Source organism: Selaginella moellendorffii, unplaced genomic scaffold, assembly GCF_000143415.4.
Source record: "Selaginella moellendorffii unplaced genomic scaffold, v1.0 SELMOscaffold_33, whole genome shotgun sequence".
In the NCBI taxonomy this organism is placed as follows: Eukaryota; Viridiplantae; Streptophyta; class Lycopodiopsida; order Selaginellales; family Selaginellaceae; genus Selaginella; species Selaginella moellendorffii.
Genome location: NW_003314294.1, coordinates 196,541 through 216,591, shown reverse-complemented (window position 1 = coordinate 216,591; position 20,051 = coordinate 196,541). Strand labels below are relative to the sequence as shown.

At 48.0% G+C, this 20,051-nt stretch overlaps 2 protein-coding genes across 2 annotated transcripts; both read left to right on the top strand.

Moving 5' to 3' along the window:
• Positions 1-27: 27 nt before the first annotated feature.
• LOC9638816 (dicarboxylate transporter 1, chloroplastic) lies at positions 28-2,369 on the top strand. The gene is made up of 3 exons (XM_002977130.2): positions 28-1,187; positions 1,541-1,762; positions 1,825-2,369. Exons 1-3 carry the CDS (start codon positions 69-71, stop codon positions 2,185-2,187), a joined length of 1,704 nt encoding a protein of 567 aa, XP_002977176.2. The 5' UTR covers positions 28-68; the 3' UTR covers positions 2,188-2,369.
• A 1,138-nt stretch (positions 2,370-3,507) lies between these two features.
• LOC9638631 (pentatricopeptide repeat-containing protein At4g39530) lies at positions 3,508-5,316 on the top strand. The gene has a single exon (XM_002977129.2). The coding sequence runs from the start codon at positions 3,508-3,510 to the stop codon at positions 5,314-5,316; it is 1,809 nt and encodes a 602-aa protein (XP_002977175.2).
• The last annotated feature ends 14,735 nt before the right edge of the window (positions 5,317-20,051 follow it).

The window sequence follows — 20,051 nt, the reverse complement described above, 5'->3', positions numbered from 1 at the left end:
AGTAGCTTTAATCCAGGTTACCCAGTGTGGCACAGTGTGTGTGTGGAGGCGAGGAAACGAGAGTGGCGATGGCGGCAGCGGCGGCGCTGCTACACTCCTCCGCCGTGGGAGGAGCTCCACGACCCTCCTCGGCCAAGCCCAAGGCCAAGATCCTCCCACCGCCATCGCTCCTGGTAACTCGATTCTCTCCATCTCCACTAGCAGCAGCCGCGATCTCGTCGCGAATCTCCCAGTTGGGCTCCGTGCTGGTGGCCGATCTCCATCGCCCACTTCCTCGCCAGCGCCGGGGCGGGCAAATCCGGGCCTCCACAGCGGCGGCGCCGCCGCCACTCCCGGCCGAGGTTCCCAAGCCCAAGTGGGAGGGCGCCGATCTCAAGAGCTTGGCCTTCTCGGTGGCGACTGGGCTGCTGGTGTGGCTCATCCCACCCCCGCAGGGCGTGACGAGCAGCGCATGGCATCTCCTCAGCATCTTCCTGGCCACCATCGTCGGGATCATCACGCAGCCTCTCCCGCTCGGCGCGGTGGCGCTCATGGGCCTGGGCGCCGCGGTGCTCACGAGAACTCTCTCCTTCGCGGCAGCCTTTAGCGCGTTTGGCGATCCCATCCCCTGGCTCATCGCGCTCGCCTTCTTCTTCGCCAAGGGATTCATCAAGACCGGGCTGGGCAACCGCGTCGCCTACCAGTTCGTGGCGCTCTTCGGCAAGACCTCTCTCGGGCTGGGATACAGTCTGGTTTTCAGCGAAGCTCTCCTCGCGCCGGCGATTCCATCCGTGTCCGCCAGGGCTGGGGGGATCTTCCTGCCGCTCGTCAAGGCGCTGTGCCTGGCTTGCAACAGCAAAGTTGGCGATGGCACCGAGCGCCGGCTTGGAGCGTGGCTCATGCTTACGTGCTTCCAGACCAGCGTCGTCTCCTCGGCGATGTTCCTCACGGCTATGGCGGCGAATCCTCTGAGCGTGAACTTGGCGACTGGCAGCACGGGGTTGGCGATTGGGTGGACGGACTGGGCGGTGGCGGCGGTGGTTCCCGGGCTGGTGTCGCTGCTGGTTGTGCCGCTGCTGCTCTACGTTATCTATCCGCCGACTGTCAAGAGTAGCCCGGATGCGCCGAGGCTGGCCAGGGAGAAGCTTGACAAGATGGGACCGATGAGCAAGAACGAGTGGATCATGACTGGAACTTTGATCGTCACGGTAAGGAGAAGTCTTTCTTCTCTCTCGATCTTTCGTCCATTTGATCATCGGTTCTTTCTCCTCCGATCTCCTTCTGCTTCTCTGGTCGCCAACTTTTCTCTTTTTCATTTTGCAGCTCTATCTAGAGTTACTCCGATCGATCTCTTCCATTTCTAACCATTGCTCGTTTCTCTCTCATTCTTTTTTCCTTCGTATCTTTCTCCTCCTCCTTTGATCTTCCTCGATCGGTTCTCTGGTCGCTAACTTTTCTCTTTTCGACGTGCTAGCTCTATCTTCGATCAGAGTTCCTTGCATTCTTTTCTTCCTCGATCGATCTCTTCCACTTCTAACCATCTGTTTTCCTTGGTTTCCAGGTCGGGCTGTGGATCTTCGGCTCGGCTATCAAAGTCGACGCCGTCACCGCTGCCATCCTCGGCCTCTCGGTTCTACTCACCACCGGAGTCGTGACATGGAAGGAGTGCCTGGGCGAAGCCGTTGCTTGGGACACACTGACATGGTTCGCAGCTCTCATCGCCATGGCCGGATATCTCAACAAGTATGGACTCATCGCGTGGTTTAGCCAGACAGTCGTCAAGGTAGAGCTCAAACCTTCGATTTTTCCACTTAAGATCCAACGTTCCTTTCGTTGTTTCATCAGGTTGTGGGTGGTCTGGGCTTGTCATGGCAAGCCTCTTTCGGGATCCTCGTCATGCTCTACTTCTACTCGCACTATTTCTTCGCAAGTGGTGCTGCTCACATCGGTGCTATGTTCACGGCTTTTCTCTCGGTGTCCACCGCGCTTGGAACTCCACCGCTGTTTGGAGCGCTGGTTCTCGCCTTCCTCTCCAATCTCATGGGAGGATTGACGCACTACGGCATTGGATCGGCTCCGGTTTTCTATGGTGCTGGATACGTGCCGCTGTCCACCTGGTGGGGCTATGGATTCTTGATGAGCGTCGTCAATTTGGTGATCTGGTTGGGAGTTGGAGGATTTTGGTGGAAGCTCCTTGGCCTCTGGTAGATCACAACATACACGGCGGAGTATTGGAAGGGACGAACCATTCCAATATTTTTTTCTTCTCTCTCTCTCTCTCTCTCTTGCTGCTGGGTTCTAAGCAGCCTTCCATTTTTCTTTGAACACACACTTACAAAAAGAGATCAAATAAGATTCCAAAGCAGAAACATATAAAAGTTGAGCTAAAAGCCCCGCTGCTTGCATTCTTGATGTAAAGTGATCTGATTAAGAATTAGAGGATTTTGGTGGAATGACCACACAATGGAAGAGAAAAACCATATACATTTTTTATTTTTTATTTTCTGAGCCTTTCATTTAAACCCTTTAGTTTGAGAAATTTTGGAGGTTTAGATGCTGTGTTGCTTGAGAGGAGTATAAAATCAAGCACAAACATACATCAAAGATGACTAAGTAGATCCAAGCGTCATAAAACTTTATTGAGGCAATGTTTAAGACTTTATCAAGGTAGTCCAGTTTTTGGTGAAATGATCACACAATATTATATTTGGAAAAGAACATTTTTTTTTTTTCTGAGCCTTTCATTTAAATCCTTTATTTAGAGAAATTTTAGAGGGACTATAAATGCTATGAAGCAGAAATATATAGCAAAGATGATGAAGTAAATCAAAGTGTCATAGAACTTTACAGAGGCAATGTCTAACAGTGGTAATCAACTAGGTAGGATAGCTCTTCATTTCCATCATGGGGAAGCATATGTACTTGAAAGACTGGCGCTACTACCGCGAGAATTGGAAGCCCCAGAGGCTCAAGAACCGCGGCCCCCCCGCCGGCTTGCTCATCTCCCGCCTCGACGATGCCCTCCTCCGCCTGGACAAGCTCCGCCACCGATCCACCTCGCAGCTCCTCCTCTACGCCAATCTCCTCCGCCAATGCGGCAACCAGCGCGCCCTGGATCACGGCCGCCGCGTCCACGCCCACATCGTCTCGCGCCGCCTCGCGCGCAACGCCCTCCTGGGCGAGCTCGTCTTCCAGATGTACGCTCGCTGCCGCTGCTTCGACACCGCCATCGCGCTCTTCGATGCCATGCCCGATCGCCGCCCATTCTGCTGGAACGTCCTCATGAAGGAGTTCCTGGCCGCGGATCGCCCACGCGACACTCTCGAGCTCTATCGCCGGATGAGCGTGGAGAACACCCAGCCCAGCGCGTGTGGCTTCATGTGGGCGATCGTCGCGTGTGGCCGGATCAAAGATCTCGCCCAGGGCCGGAGCATCCACTACCGCGTGGCCACCGGGCGAGGGATCAACTCCTCGATCCAATCCGCCCTGGTCACCATGTACGCGCAGTGCGGCCGGATCGACCTCGCCATGGCGGCATTTGACGACAACCGCGAGCTCGGCACCGCGCCATGGAACGCGATCATGTCCGCGCTCGCCGGGGCCGGGCACCACCGCCGCGCGATCGAGCTCTTCTTCCAGATGGAGCAGCACCAATGCAGCGATCGATCGTGCGCGATCGCGCTGGGTGCGTGCGCTGCAGCGGGGCATCTGCGAGGGGGGATCCAGATCCATGACAAGATCCAGAGTGAGATCCATGGAACTAGAGTTCTAGTGCTGAATGCGCTCATCTCCATGTACGTGCGCTGCGGAAAACTAGACGAGGCTTTGCGCGTCTTTGCGGACATGCCTCACAGGAATGTCGTGTCTTGGACGTCGATGATCGCAGCAGTTGCCCAAAGCGGGCATTATAGCTTCGCTGTAAAGCTCTTCGATGGGATGATCGCCGAGGGGATCAATCCCAACGAGAAGACGTACGCGAGCGTGGTGAGTGCCATCGCCCATCTGGGCAGGGATGCCATCCTCGATCGGGGGCGGAAGATTCACTCCCAGATCACCGCCAGTGGCATTGACGCTGATCCAATCGTCCAGAACTCGCTCATCAACATGTACGCGCGATCGGGGCTGCTCGCTGAGGCGCGAGAGGTCTTTGATTCGATTCTAGAGAACTCCAAGACCGTCGTGTCCTTCACGACGATGATCGCGGCGTATGCCCACAATGGGCATCCCCGCCAGGCGCTAGAGATCTTCCGCGAGATGACCGCGCGGGGCGTGGCGCCTAACGAGATCACATTCGCGACGGTGCTCGCGGCGTGCGTGGCGATCGGCGACCTCGCCTCCGGAGCCTGGATCCACGAGCGGATGATCGAATCGGGGCTTGATTCCAGCGATCCCTTCGCATACAATTCCCTCGTGGACATGTACGCAAAGTGTGGCGATCTGGGCTTCGCCGCCAGGGTCTTCGAGACCATGAAGACCAAGGATCTCGTCGCCTGGACTACGATCATCGCCGCCAATGTCCAGTCCGGCAACAATCGCGCCGCCCTGGACCTCTACGATCGAATGCTCCAATCGGGGATCCATCCCGACATAGCCACCCTCTCCACGCTGCTCGTCGCGTGTGCCAATCTGGGCGACCTTGCCATGGGCGAGAAGATCCATCGCCAAGCTTTGAGATCCAAGCTCGAGCAGGACGCACACTTCCAGAACGCGCTCGCTGCCATGTACGCCAAATGCGGGAGCTTGGAGAAGGCCACGCGGCTGTACCGCCGCTGCCGTGGCAGTGACGTGGCAACGTGGACGTCCATGCTGGCGGCCCATAGTCAGCAGGGCCTGGCCAGCGTGGCACTCGAGCTCTACGCCGAGATGGAGTCCGAGGGAGTGAGGCCGAATGAAGTGACGTTCATACCAGTGCTTATCTCGTGTAGCCAAGCCGGTCTCGTGGCAGAGGGCCGAGAGTTCTTCCACTCCATCACGTCGGACTATGGAAGCCAGCCCAGCGCCGAGCACTTTGGCTGTATGGTCGACGTCTTGGGCAGAGCTGGGAAGCTCCGGGACGCCGAGGAGTTGCTGGACTCCATGCCGTTTTATCCTGATGAGATCGCCTGGCAGAGCTTGCTCTCGTCTTGCAAGCTCCACACTGATGCCGAGATTGGAACCAGAGCCGCCGAGTGCTTGCTGGAGCTGGATCCGGAGTCGACGTCTCAGTTCGTGGCTCTGTCCCAGATCTACGCTGCCGCTGGAAGAAACTCCGACATTGATGAGATAAAGAGAGAGCTGGCACTGAGAAGACAAATCGAAGTCCACAGGACAACCGGAGAGCTTGCTAATTGGGAATGACCATCTACGAAGTCCTAGGTGATCCCCTCCGTTTCGATGCTGTGCCTTGCTTGTAACAGCAAAGTTGGCGAAGCCAGTGCAGACGAGCGTTGTCTCCTCGGCGATGCTTTGAGCGTGAACCTGGGGACTGGAAGGATTGGGTGGACCGACGGCGTTCCCTTGGTGTCGCTGCTGGCTTTGCCGCTGCACGATCTATCAGCCCAGTAGCCCAGATGCGCGGCCAGGGAGAAGCTCGACAAGGTGCTCGTCACGGTAATCAGAATTCTCAATCTTGTATGAATGTACATACTTCGTTACATTCAAAACGTTGCGAAAGCCACACAACATCACAACATTCTGGAAGAGTTCTACTAAAAACTCTGTATCTTCTCCCTTTTCTCTCTTTCTCGTAGTTTCTTTGATCTTCCATGCGACTTTGATCTCTTCTCTGGTCGCCAGCTTTTCTCTTCTTCAAATTGCTAATTCTATATCTCCATCGATTAGGGTTCCTTGCATTCTCTTCTTCTTCGATCGTCCATTTTTAACCATCCTTTTTCGGTCGTAATGCTGTAATTAATGACATGGCTTGGGACACACTTACGTGGTTCGCAGCTCCCATCATATCTCAACAAGCATGGACTCAAGAGCACAAAGATGTTTTCCACTCACGATCCAATTTTTTCTTTCGTTGTTTCTGGGATGGTCTGTCATGCCAAGCTATTTCTTCACAATGTCGGTGCTATATTCACAATTTTTCTCTCGATGGCCACCGCTTTTGGAATTCCACCGTTGCAAAAGCAAAAAATAAAGGAAAAGAAGGGAAGCTAGATCGATACTTATCACCAATACAAACTGTATTTAAGTTTGTAAGAAAGCTCTAAAACTTCTAGAGGGATATACCTCCCGACTAGACAAGACTACTTGGTCGTCTAGCTTCTTTCTTGTTTGGGCTTGCGGGTAAATGATCTAGAAGGAAATGTCGCGACATTGCGACTGCTGTGGCCCAATCAAACAGTGAATTGGGTGAGTGAGCTAAGAAGCTCAGATGATAATAGATAACTAGAAAGCATCGTTGTCTTTCAATCCTTGCGAATGCCTTCGCCACCGCCACCACCACCAGTGGAACACTGAAAAGTTCACGCACTCTTGCGGGAGTAGCTAGCGTGAGCAATATGTTGTGCTTAGATTCGAACTTGGCCCTCATTGCTGCTGTTCTAGTCACGCAAACCAGCTCCACGAAGATGCTTAAGAAAACAAAAAAGAAACCTGCTGCAAAAGAAAGATGCTTGAAAGGACGAAAGAGCTGCAAGGAAGCAAAGATCTCTCTCAATAGTGAAATTTCATTTTCTTTTCTTGCTGCCTAGGAGAAGGCAAGAGCGTGGCATGGCTCTAATCTTGAAAGACCTTTAGAATCTTTTAGAATTCTTATCATAATTATGTTTATATTTTTAAATATTATTCTCAAAACAAGCATAGTATTGATTATATTAAAATCAATTAAACCTTCATATAAATAAAAAGATGTTAATTATAATATGTATAATTTTTTTAATATAGTAATTATAAATTATGTATAAAAGAGCTAAATTTAATATATAGATAAGTTAGATATTTATTTAAAACTAGTTTATATTTAATTTTTATGGACATTTAAAATGATTATAAGTTGCAACACCAAAACTTATTTGAAAATTTAGATTCATATTAAACATAATTATAATTATAATAAAATTTTATGGAATTTAAAAGATATTTCTAATTGACCATATTACTTTTTTTTTACTGTATATAAATAATTCATTGATTTAAGGTGATAAAACATAAAATTTATATTCAATAGTATTACATGATAAACACTAAGTCATTACAATTGCAAAAAGAGCTTCTTTGTTTAGTGCTGTCTAGTTTGAAGGTTTTTAGAATCACTGAAGAGATCTATTTATATTCATATAAAATTTTAGTTTGAATAAATAGAAATAGTTCTAATAATATATATTTACAATTTATTAAGATAATAAATTGACTTATATACAGATGGTTATGTTTAGATCCAAAATGTGAAGTTGTTAAATTAATATAATAAAAACGTTTAGAAACATATATTCTTTTAAAACGTTTAGAGATAAATAAAAATTATATATATGTATTTTTGATATAACTGGCCATCAAAATAATAAATAATAGAAAATTTAACATAATCTTGTTATAAAAGTATATTCATCAAAACATATTTAAAATATATAATTTTTATATGAAATTAATAATTTTGAAAATCCATCTTTAAATGTTGCAAGTGTATTGTAAATCATGTAAAAAGATTATGTTACATTCAATTAAACTGTACATTTATAACAGCATTTTCAAAAATAATTTTCAAAACATTTTGATAATTTACATAATAAATTATATATTTTATTACATCTAAATTGTTTAAAGTGATTAAAATCTATGCTTATTAATCATTTATAATTTTTAATAACTAAATGATTATTCTTTCCCTATTAAGCATTTGTACTTTTTAGTGATAGTAAATTATAAAATATTATTTAATTATATTGTTAATTTTATTAATAATTTTACTTATTTTTTATTATAAAACAAATATATATCTTGATTAATGTTTTTTATATAGATTATAAACCAATTTTTTTAAAACTCAAATTAAACCCCATGGTATGAGTGCATGGAAAGGGAATACATAAAATGTATACATCAATGTAAGAAACCAACTCCTCGAGGTGTCAAAGGGTAAAGAATCCCCGAAGGCACGACCAAAATGATAAAGAATTCATTAGATGAGATTGAGTTTGAGATTGAGTCTAAGACTGACTCTAAGACTGAGTTCGAGACCGAATTCGAGGCCGAGTCCAAGATTAAGTCTGAGACCGAGTCCAATATCCGATATCGGATCCAAGACCGAGTCTGAGATCAAGTCTGAGATAGAGTTCGAGGTTGGGTCTGAAATCAAGTTTGAGATTAAGTCCGAGACCAAGTCTGAAATTGAGTCCGGTCGAGTCCGAGATCAAATCCAAATACTAATATAGATCATGGGGTGAAAGCTTAAAGTGTGTATCTCCCAAGGGGGGGGGGGGGGAGAGTTGTAAAGGGTTCCAAAAGTATAGTAGGGATAGTGAGGTCTAGGAACTAGTTTTGAAGAAACTCTCCAATGATGCTTCTAAACTGACTTGAGGTTGAGATTGGGGCCGAAGGGCATTGGGTGGGAGTGAGCATGGACTCGGGTGGTGCTAAAGGGACCACCCAAGGAAGTGCTCAAGAGTAGCTCCTACTATCGGAAGGGAAACTGACTACGGTGCTTCCGGCTCATGTGAAATGGTGCCTCATTTGAGTACCATATGGCTCATTGGTCCTCGCCTTTCTTAGGGGTTTGGGCCTTCCCTTCATAATGGAACTGGGGGAGTAGAGGTATCCATACCAGATTGTTAGGCCATAGTGTTTCCCCCTGTGTCCTGAAGCAACTATTGCACCCAAAGCTTGGGATTTAAAGGGTCCCATGATTAAGTTTTGTTGTACCAAGGGATGTTAGAAACCTGGAAGCTTAGTGTGTTTGGCTGCTTGTGCTTGCGGGGAGTGTACCTAAACCTTAAGTCCAGTCTAACCTGGGAAGGGGAATTGGGAGAGATCTGGGAATCCGTGGATGGATGATTAACATTCCGTTGTTCATGCAGTGAGTAGCTGAAACTAAGTAGGACTAAGTAGGAGCTGGTACAATAGGCAAGAACCTTCGCGAGGGAATTTAGCTAAGTCCAAGGCAGTGTTGGTTGGATAGATGAGGTAATCTACTAAATTGGAAAGGAAAAATTTGTGGCTTACAATCAATTAACCCAAAAACCCTTATAAGAGCGAGTGGTCCAGATTGAAATCAATCTAATGGCTACCAAAATCCCACTATGCTAATATTAGTATACAGCATCATAGGCATACACTTGGACCTCACATCATCCCCTCCTCTCGGAATAATGGAAGACTATCAAGGTTCTATTATAGATGGGTAAGGATCTGGAGAAATGTCAGGAGGCATTAGCGGATCTGTAGGTGGTATTAGCTATTCCTGATCCCTTTGGATGAAGCGTTTCAACCATTGCATATGCACAATTTTTGGAGGATTGCTGTAAGGAACCAACTCGCCGAGGTGTCGTAGGCTAAGGGAACCCCGAAAGCATGACCAAAATGACAAAGAGTTCATCGGATGGGACCAAGTCAAAGATCGAGTCCAAGACCGACTCTAGGACCGAGTTCGAGATAGAGTCCGGAATCGAGTCCAAGACCGACTCGGGGACCGAGTTCGAATCCGAGTTCGAGACCGAGTTCGAGACGGAGTCCGAGATCCGAAATCGGGTCCGAGACCCGAAATCGGGTCCGAGACCGAGTCCGAAGTCGAGTCCGAGGTCGGGCCCGAGATCGGGTCCGAGATCGAGTCCGCGATCGAGTCCGAGACCAAATCCGAAGTCGGATCCGAAATCGGATCCGAGATCGAGCCAGAGACTAAGTCCAAATACTAATACGGGTCAAGGGGTGAAAGCCCAAAGCGTGCGTCCCCCAGGGAGGGGGGGCTGCAGGGGGTTCCAAAAGTATAGTAGGGATAGTGAGGTCCAGGAACCAGTTTTGAAGGGACTCTCCAGTTGGGCTTCCAAACCGACTTGAGGTTGGGACTGGGACTAAGGGGCCTTGGGTGGGAGTGAGCATGGACTTGGCTGGTGCCGGAGGGGCCATCCAAGGAAGTGCTCAAGAGCAGCTCCCACTCCCGAAAGGGAAACCGATTGCGGTGCTCCCGGCTCATGTGGAGTGGTGCCCCACTTGAGGACCATGCGGCTCATTGGTCCTCGCCCTTCCTAGGGGCTTGGGCCTTCCTTCGGGATGGAAGTGGGGGGCGAGAGGTACCCATACCGGGCCGTTAGGCCACGGTGTTTCGCCCTGGCGTCCCGAAGCAAGTGTTGCACTCAAGACTTGGGATTTAGAGGGTCCCATGATCAAGTCTTGTGGTACCAAGGGATGTTAGGAACCTGGAAGCTTGGTGTGCTTGGCTGCTTGTGCTTGCGGGGAGTGTAGCCGAACCTTAAGTCCAGTCTAACTCGGGGAGGGGGATTGGGAGTGATTTGGGAATCCGTGGAAGGATGGCTAACACTCCGTTGCTCGTGCAGTGAGTAGCTGAAACCAAGTAGGAGCTGGTACCATAGGCGAGAACCTTGGCAAGGGAACTTAGCAAAAGCCAAGGCAGTGTTGGACGGATAGACGAGGTAAGCTGGCAAATTGGAAAGGAAAAATTTGTGGCTTACAATTTGGTATCGGAGCCTTTTCCTCAGTTCTAGCGAAGGATAGAGGCGGATTGCTGGGAGATGGCAAGGGCAGGGCGTAAGCGAACCTAGGCAGAGACGGAACCTCCGCCAGAGCTGGAGCCTCCGGTCGAACAAGAGGCTATGGATGAGGAATCCTTGCATGAGGAGGACTCCAGTGAGGAAACCTCCAAACAGGAGTCCGGTGGCGAGGTTCGGTCGTCCAAGGCTCGATTGGACGTGCTAGAAGGACAGTTGGCACAGACCAATGCCCTGCTGGAAACTCTCGTACGCAAGCTAAAGCGTGACGAGAGGCGGAAGAAAAAGAAAAAGACTGCGGATGCTGGCAGCGCAGAAGGTGCGGATCTTTCGGCCGGGACTGAGGCAAAACCAGACAAGGTCGAACAGACCGAAGTGGAATCAGTCCCTCAGGCAGTTCCCAAGTACAAACCAAAGCCCCCACCGGTCTTCAAGGGAGTGAATGACTATAAGGTGGTGGAGGATTGGTTTTACGATATGGAGGACTACTTCCGAGCGTTGCGGTTACCAAGCTCGGAGAAGGTCCCATGTGCAAAACCATACTTGGCAGATAATGCCAAGTCTTGGTGGAGAACAACGGAGGCCAACGAAGGACCGGTGGTCACTTGGGACATGATGAAGGCGAGGATCCGCGCAACATATGTTCCTCCGAATGCCACTCTGCATCTGAGGGATGAACTGAGTAGGCTGAAACAGACAGGAACCATCCAGGAATATGTGAATGGGTTCATGGCAAAGAGGATACTTGTCACGGACATGGGGGATATGGATGCGTTCCATGCCTTCATATCAGGTTTGCAAACCTGGGCTCGCGGCGAGGTGATGAGGTGGAACCCGACCAACTACAAGGAAGCGTTGGATGCGGCTATCAAGGTGCATTTCAACGATAACCTGCGAAAGGGGAACACGACGGGGTCGGGATCCACATTTAGCAAAGGGGCCAAACCAAGGGGAACGTATAGCAAGGGGAAATTCAAAAGGAGTTTCTCTAAGAATGAGTCCTCGGGGTTCCGGAAAGGCAAATCCGGTGGCCAGCGAGCGAGTACGTGGGGGAGTCAAGCAAAAAAGGACAAACCCACGGATAAGAAGGTCAAGTTGTATAGCAGCGTGGGAAACAACGTATGTTACAACTGCGGCGAAGCGGGACACTTCTCGAGGGAATGTCCCTACCCGAAGAAGGCCAGAGCCAATATGGCCATCAAGTCGGGTGAAGTCCAAACTGAGGTATGTGATCCAGTCCCTAACTCAAAGTTACTCATTACACGAGCAACTTTGGTAGAGAGTCATTCGCGACATCTACTAGCCCTCCGAGGGAAGCTCGGAGGTAGCTTTGTTAAGATCCTTATTGACACGGGTGCTTCGGATAATTTTGTGGCTGCAGACATAGTCCGGCAAGCCGGACTAACGGTGCAGCGGCTAGGCGAACCAAGGACTATAGAGTTTGTTCAGGGTAGCCAAAGCACCGATGAGGTACTTCGACAAGCGAGAGTCGAAGTGGGGACATGGAAAGTGGACATGGATTTCACCGTCTTGGATATGGCGGGATTTGACGTGATCTTCGGAATGGATTGGTTTAATCGGTTCGTGGTAGCCCTGCATGGACAAGGTAGGAACCTTGTGGTATTGGCGAATGCCCAAGGAAGAAGATCTAGGGTGGAGGCCCAGGATCTAAAGGTAGGGCAAAGCAAGGCCAAAGAGTCATGCTTGAACCTGGTGTCCACGAGAGGACAACTCACTAAAGGAACTAAGGCAGCCTTTTTGTGCTTACTCTCGGTGAAGAGTGACAAAAAGACAAGAACGGAAGAAGTGCCTTTAGTGATCCAGCGAGTGTTGGACCAATTCCAGGATACCATGTCGGAGGAGCTACCGGCGGGGTTGCCCCCCGCACGACCGATAGAACATAAGATTGAGCTTGTCGAGGGCGCTGAGGCGGTGGTTCGTCCCCCCTATCGTTTGAACGAAAAAGAACTCAAGGAGCTCAAGTGCCAACTAGAGGAGTTGGTGGGCAAAGGGTATGTTAGGTTGAGCAAGTCGCCGTATGGGGCGCCGGTATTATTTGTGAAAAAGAAAGATGGATCTATGCGCATGTGCATAGATTACCGGTTGCTCAACAAGTATACCAAGAAGAACAAGTACCCGTTGCCAAGGATTGAGGACCTGTTCGATAGGTTGGGAAAGGCAAAATACTTCTCGAGGATTGACCTAAGGTCAGGATACTACCAGATCAGGGTAGCCGAGGAAGATGTCGAGAAGACAACCTGTCGAACGAGGTATGGGAGCTTTGAGTTTTTGGTGATGCCCTTTGGGCTGTGCAATGCGCCGGCAACGTTTTCGGCGTTGATGAACCACATCTTTGTACCCTATCTGGATCACTTTGTGGTCGTCTATATTGACAACATCCTGATCTATAGCGAGACGCTAGAGGAGCATGCCGAACACTTGGCGAAGGTGTTTGAGAAACTAAGGGAACATAAACTGTATGCTAAAGAGAGCAAATGTGACTTTGCTCAGCAAGAGGTAAAGTTTCTCGGGCATGTGGTGGGCCAGGACGGGCTCAAGGTGGACCCGGAGAAGGTCCAAGCGATCCAGGAATGGGAGCGACCATCGAATGTACATGAGTTGAGGGCGTTCTTGGGGCTATGCAACTACTATCGAAAGTTTATCAGACACTATTCGAGAGTAGCCCTGCCCTTAACGGATCAAACGGGAAAAGGGAAGATGGTATGGACAGCGGAATGCGAGGCGGCATTCGTCCACCTCAAAGGGAAGTTGAGGAAGGCTCCGGTGTTGGCATTACCGGACTTTGGTAAGGACTTTGAGGTAGACACGGATGCTTCGGACTTTGCGTTAGGCGCAGTTTTGAAGCAAGACAACCATCCAGTAGCGTTCTTCTCGAAGAAGCTGGACAAGGCTCAACGGAAGTGGCCTGCCCACGAGAAGGAATTGTTTGCGGTGGTCAAGGCGCTCAAGGAATGGCGACACTACCTTGGGAGACACTTCAAGGTTTACACGGACAATGTGGCAACGAAACACTTCTTGTCACAACCCGACCTGAGAGGGAAACAAGGTCGGTGGGCCAATGCCTTGGCCGAGTTTGATTGCGAGATTCTGTACAAGCCTGGGAAGAGCAACATCGTGGCAGATGCGCTAAGTCGAAAAGCGAGCTTGAGGTTGGCGATCTCCAGCGCAACAGCAACCTTCTGGGACGATGTGCGGACAGCATATGAGAACGATGGTCTAGCACAAGAAGTGTTGTTGAGGAATCTGGAGGCACGGGAAGCTCACCAGAGAGGTGAGCCGCCAACGGAAGAGAAAACGGGCTATGCGGAACGCAATGGACTCATTTATTACAAGCAAACGAGGGTGTATGTTCCAGAAGGTGGACTAAGGAAGGTAGCCTTAGAAGAGTGTCATGACGGACCTCTTGCGGGACACGGCGGAGTGCCCAAGACGATGAGCTTACTCAAGAGGAAGTACCATTGGCCAGATATGGCTAAGGACGTCCAAGACTATGTAAAGACATGTCCAACATGTCAACAGGTCAAAGCCGTGACTAAGGCTAGTGGGGGCTTGTTGCAAGCATCCCAATTCCAGATCGTCCGTGGAAATGTCTCACGATGGACTTCATCACAGGACTACCCCCAAGCGAGGGGTTCGATGCGATATTCGTGGTGGTGGACCGATTTTCGAAGATGGCACATTTCATACCCACCACAACAGAGGTGGATGCGGAAGGTGTGGCGAAACTGTTCTTCGAACAAGTGGTTCGAGTGCGGGGAAGGCCAGAGGAGATTATCTCAGATCGAGATAAGATCTTCACTAGTAGGTTCTGGAGGACCCTCCTGGAACAGTATCGCACCAAGTTGAAATTCAGCACAGCCTATCACCCACAGACAGGTATGGGGTATTAAGTCAAGTTTGGTGGTCTTAACACTTCTTGACAGACGGACAAACGGAAAGGGTGAATAGGCAGTTGGAGGATTATTTGCGATGCTATGTCTCGGGAGACCAGACCGATTGGGTAAGTCATTTGGGACTTGCGGAAATGTGTTATAACAACTCACCACATTCGAGTATCGGGGTGAGTCCATGGGAAGTCATCAATGGGCGAGCTATTGAAGGTCCTGTGGAACTCGGCGTGGCCGAGTATCATAGAGAGTTACCCGCAGTGGAGGCATTCACGGCGGAAAGACTCAACATTTGGAATCTAGTGAGGGATTCCTTGGAACGGGCTCAACAAAGGCAAACCAAGTACGCGAACCTAAAGCGCCGGGACGTAGAGTTCCAAGCTGGGGAGAAGGTGTGGCTGAACACCAAGAACCTTAGGCTACCAAGTGGGATCAGCCGAAAGTTGACCCAAAGGTAAAAATGCATGTATTCCTGTAAATGAATTGATCTTGAGTTCCTTAAGCAGGTTCGCGGGGCCTTACGAGATTGAGGCACGAATCGGTAAAGTGGCTTACCGACTCCGACTTCCTCGAGAGATGGGGAAGATGCACCCAGTGTTCCATGTGAACTTACTCAAGCCGTACTTTGAGGATCCGCTTCGCAAAGACCAAGTAAGACCTTTACCTGAGGTTATCCAAGGGGAAGAGGAATACGAAGTCGAGGCCATCCTCAATGCGCGCAAGAGCAAGCGACAAGGACGCGAGGTGAGAGAGTTCCATGTGAAGTGGAAAGGATTTCCACACTGCGAAGCAACATGGGAACCGGAGGAGAACCTAGCGAACGCGCGAGATCTAGTGGAGGAATTTCTGCAAGGCAGAACTCTATGTACTTATGCAAAGTTCAATTAAAAATATCAATTTGCAAAGTTGAGCAAGTGGCATATGTTGGGACCCGAAGGCGCGCCAAAGGTGAGCTAATTAGCATGGGTTAGCTAGGTCGACCAGGCGTAGGGAGCTACGCCTGACTCCCTGCGGGGATGTCGAAACCGTAGACGTATTCTACGGAGGTTGGGTTCGAGTCCCAACCCCCTAGTAAAGCAAGGCTGGGTTCAAGTCCCGACCCCATACTAGGGCGTGGTGAGGGGAGGAGTATAGGGACACCTATATTCCGTTGTCATGAGCTCTTGGCCGGGGAGGCTAACTTAGGCACACCGCTAAGTGGGGGGATGCCCTCGGAGACATGGTCAACAAGTCGTAGGATAAAAAAGAGACGTTCGATGTGGGCATCGAACTTCTTCTATGGGTGGTGGAGTTGTAAGGAACCAACTCGCCGAGGTGTCGTAGGCTAAGGGAACCCCGAAAGCATGACCAAAATGACAAAGAGTTCATCGGATGGGACCAAGTCAAAGATCGAGTCCAAGACCAACTCTAGGACCGAGTTCGAGATAGAGTCCGGAATCGAGTCCAAGACCGACTCGGGGACCGAGTTCGAGTCCGAGTTCGAGACCGAGTTCGAGACGGAGTCCGAGATCCGAAATCGGGTCCGAGACCGAGTCCGAAGTCGAGTCCGAGGTCGGGCCCGAGATCGGGTCCGAGATCGAGTCCGCGATCGAGTCCGAGACCAAATCCGAAGTCGGATCCGAAATCGGATCCGAGATCGAGCCAGAGACTAAATCCAAATACTAATACGGGTCAAGGGGTGAAAGCCCAAAGCGTGCGTCCCCCAAGGGGGGGGGGCTGCAGGGGGTTCCAAAAGTATAGTAGGGATAGTGAGGTCCAGGAACCAGTTTTGAAGGGACTCTCCAGTTGGGCTTCCAAACCGACTTGAGGTTGGGACTGGGACTAAGGGGCCTTGGGTGGGAGTGAGCATGGACTTGGCTGGTGCCGGAGGGGCCATCCAAGGAAGTGCTCAAGAGCAGCTCCCACTCCCGAAAGGGAAACCGATTGCGGTGCTCCCGGCTCATGTGGAGTGGTGCCCCACTTGAGGACCATGCGGCTCATTGGTCCTCGCCCTTCCTAGGGGCTTGGGCCTTCCTTCGGGATGGAAGTGGGGGGCGAGAGGTACCCATACCGGGCCGTTAGGCCACGGTGTTTCGCCCTGGCGTCCCGAAGCAAGTGTTGCACTCAAGACTTGGGATTTAGAGGGTCCCATGATCAAGTCTTGTGGTACCAAGGGATGTTAGGAACCTGGAAGCTTGGTGTGCTTGGCTGCTTGTGCTTGCAGGGAGTGTAGCCGAACCTTAAGTCCAGTCTAACCCAGGGAGGGGGATTGGGAGTGATTTGGGAATCCGTGGAAGGATGGCTAACACTCCGTTGCTCGTGCAGTGAGTAGCTGAAACCAAGTAGGAGCTGGTACCATAGGCGAGAACCTTGGCAAGGGAACTTAGCAAAAGCCAAGGCAGTGTTGGACGGATAGACGAGGTAAGCTGGCAAATTGGAAAGGAAAAATTTGTGGCTTACAATTGCCTTGTTGAACGTCATGCCGAATCTCATAAACTTGTCTTCCAATTTGCCGCAACACTTGATACGGTCCTTTCCACTGAGAAAAGAGCCTTTAGATAAACCATGTATAGTAAGATGGGGAAAACAAACTAACACCAAGTCATCCATTTTATACTTTGCAAGTGGATGATGATGGGAATTGTAGCACTGTTGTTGTTCCACTTATATGCAGCCTAAGTGTTCGATAGACTCCGCTCGGATAAATGGAAGAATGTTCATCAAATACTGATCCCATGACCTAGCATCGGTAGCTCGTGGCAATCGCAAAGGTAAACCTAGCTCTATTGGTAATATTGGATGATGACCATATAAAAGTTTATATGATGAAGCACAAATAAAACTTTGCACCCCTGTGACATATGCATACCGAAGAGACGGCAAATAACTATCCCAATCTGAATGCTGAAAGTTTACATACTTCACGATCATCCCTTTGAACGTCCAAATGAACCGTTCCACCAAACCATTTGATTGTGGATGATAAGCACTTATGAAAGTGTGGCGTATCCCCAACCAAGATGTTAAAACATGAAATCCCTCAGCCATAAATGCAGGACCATTATCCGAAAGACTCCACTCTCGATAACAATGCTGGAATACTACTTGATTGAGGAGGAAGTATCTAATAGTAGTTGCAAAGGCGCTAACAAAAGCACCAACTTCCACCCAACGAGTTAAGTAGTCATAAACAATAATAACATACTCTTTGCTAACAATCAATTGTAGAAAAGGTCTCATAAGATTAAACACCACCAACTCAAACGGATAGGAAATTGCAATTAACTCCAATTGTCCTTTTGTAGCACGAGGGGGAGTATTACGAACTTAACACCAAACACAGATATGCATATACTGAATAACATCGCATCGCATCGCATCTCCAGCCAATAGAAAGACCTACACAACTTCTTAGTCACACGACGATGTTCCATATGCCTGCCTAAAACCGGAAAATCATAGTAGGCATGAAGAAATTGTGGAATAAAAATGGAAGGAATCAATAACTGTAAATGATCATTATGATCCATCCCCACAAAATATAAAAGGCCGTCTTCAAAGTGATATTAACAATATAAATGCCAGAATAGCAAGTCATCAACAAGTGATACAGGATTCTTAAACTCTTCTTAAAGCCTTCGAATTCACGGCTCAATCTTTTGAGCCTCATGAACCTCATCAAAAGAAGATAAGTCTTGCTCTGTACCTTGTGAACACTGAACGTCAAATACAACAACCATCGATGGCACAAAATCCTCGTTTAGAAAATTCATAGATGCTGGAACAACAGGCTCGTCAAAAACATGAGAAGAGAGCGAAGAAGGAAGAGAAGCTCTAGAAAGGACATTAGCATCAGCCATAGAATTTCCCGAGTGATGAACAATATCAAAATTATATATCTGAAGCTTCAAAGCCCATTGAGTAGTACAACCAACCAAGTTTTTCCGCTTCAATAATGAAGTAATGGCAGCATGATCACCTTTTAGTAATGTCTGAAAACCATATAGATATGCATGAAGTTTCTTGCACTCTTTCTTTGTTGTAGAGTAGTTCACCTCCACTTGTTGTAATATATGGCTTATATACGCAATGGGATGGCACTAATCAAGAACATTCGAGCTCTTTTGCATCAACACACCTCCAAAACCAATATTAGAAGCATCCACACGCAAAATGAAAAGTCAAGTGTAGTTAGAATATGCCAATACCGGAGGAGTCATCAATAGCTCTTTGAGATCCATAAACGCTCGCTCACAATCCAAAGACCAGATGAAAGATGATGTTGATAACTTCAGTAATGCTCACAACAATGTAGTGTGATCAGAAAAATAATCCACAAAACGACCGAGATACTGCACCTTGCCCAAGAAACATTGCACATCATTTACATACTTTGGAGTAGGAAACTTTAGAATAGCCACAAGTTTGTCATGATTAACTTGCAAACCCTTATGAGAAATACAGTACCCAAAATAAATCATGTCCTTGGACCCAAACACACACTTTGATCGCTTCAATCCTCACGAGTGGCTGCACTCAAACCATTATACCATTATAGTGCCGTCCCTTGGAGATATGTGGGAAACTCACGCAAACGTCAAGCATTATCCTAAAAATGATATGTGGCAATCATTGTGAAGCAATCGAACCAATAGTACACATCATCCCCAGGATTCCTACGAAAGAACTCCAGCCGAACGTGAGGATTGGCACCAAGAGCAAGAGGAGTTGTATCGTATACCATGAATGCCGCCATCAATTGAGTTTGGTTGTTCAATTGCAATCACATAGCATCAAACAATTGCACCAACTATTGTTCCAGAGTCAAAAGAGGAGGAGACTGCTACTCTACCATGAAGATGAATAAAAAGGAAAGAGCAAAAGAAGAGAAATGAGAAGAAACTAGAAGGAAAGGGAAATTTAGACAATGGAAAAGTTAAATTTAAGCCAAAATCCTGAAAAGAAGGGAAATGGAAAAAGCTAAATATAAATGATGTAAAAGTTATATCTAAATTAAAATCCCAAATCCAAGCACTCCCCAAGGACAATAAAAGATGCATTTCACCTCTACCAATGTGAGTGAATGGAATATAGAAAGGAAATATAAAGAATGTACATATCAATTAGTCCAAAAACCCTAATTTATATACAAGAGCGAGTGGTCCAGATTGAAACTAATATGATAACTACCAAAATCCCACTACACTAATATTAGTATATGGCATCATAACTTGGACCTTATGGTGGTTTAAGTATTATTTTTTAAAATTTAGTTTTTAATAGATTATATGTGTATATTACATATGAAATATTGTTTATTTTATGATTAATTAAGTGTTTACACTCAGAATTTTTTTAACACTCTCAATGTTACGAGCATAATCTTTAAGTTAACAAATCATTCACTACTCACTTGCTAAAAAACTCAAATATAATGAAAGGAGTCATGAGTAAAACCCTACCTTAGGTTAGATTAAGCATAAAAGTCACAAATTGATTGTGGTTATCAATAATTCTACTTTTATTTATATATCTATAT

Bases quoted from the DNA above. Each gene is read 5' to 3' on its own strand.
- LOC9638631 (XM_002977129.2), top strand. From the start codon at position 3,508: ATGGCGGCATTTGACGACAACCGCGAGCTCGGCACCGCGCCATGGAAC.
- LOC9638816 (XM_002977130.2), top strand. From the start codon at position 69: ATGGCGGCAGCGGCGGCGCTGCTACACTCCTCCGCCGTGGGAGGAGCT. The intron at 1,188-1,540 runs GTAAGGAGAAGT...CTTGGTTTCCAG, and splicing joins CTGGAACTTTGATCGTCACG to GTCGGGCTGTGGATCTTCGG. The intron at 1,763-1,824 runs GTAGAGCTCAAA...TTGTTTCATCAG, and splicing joins TTAGCCAGACAGTCGTCAAG to GTTGTGGGTGGTCTGGGCTT.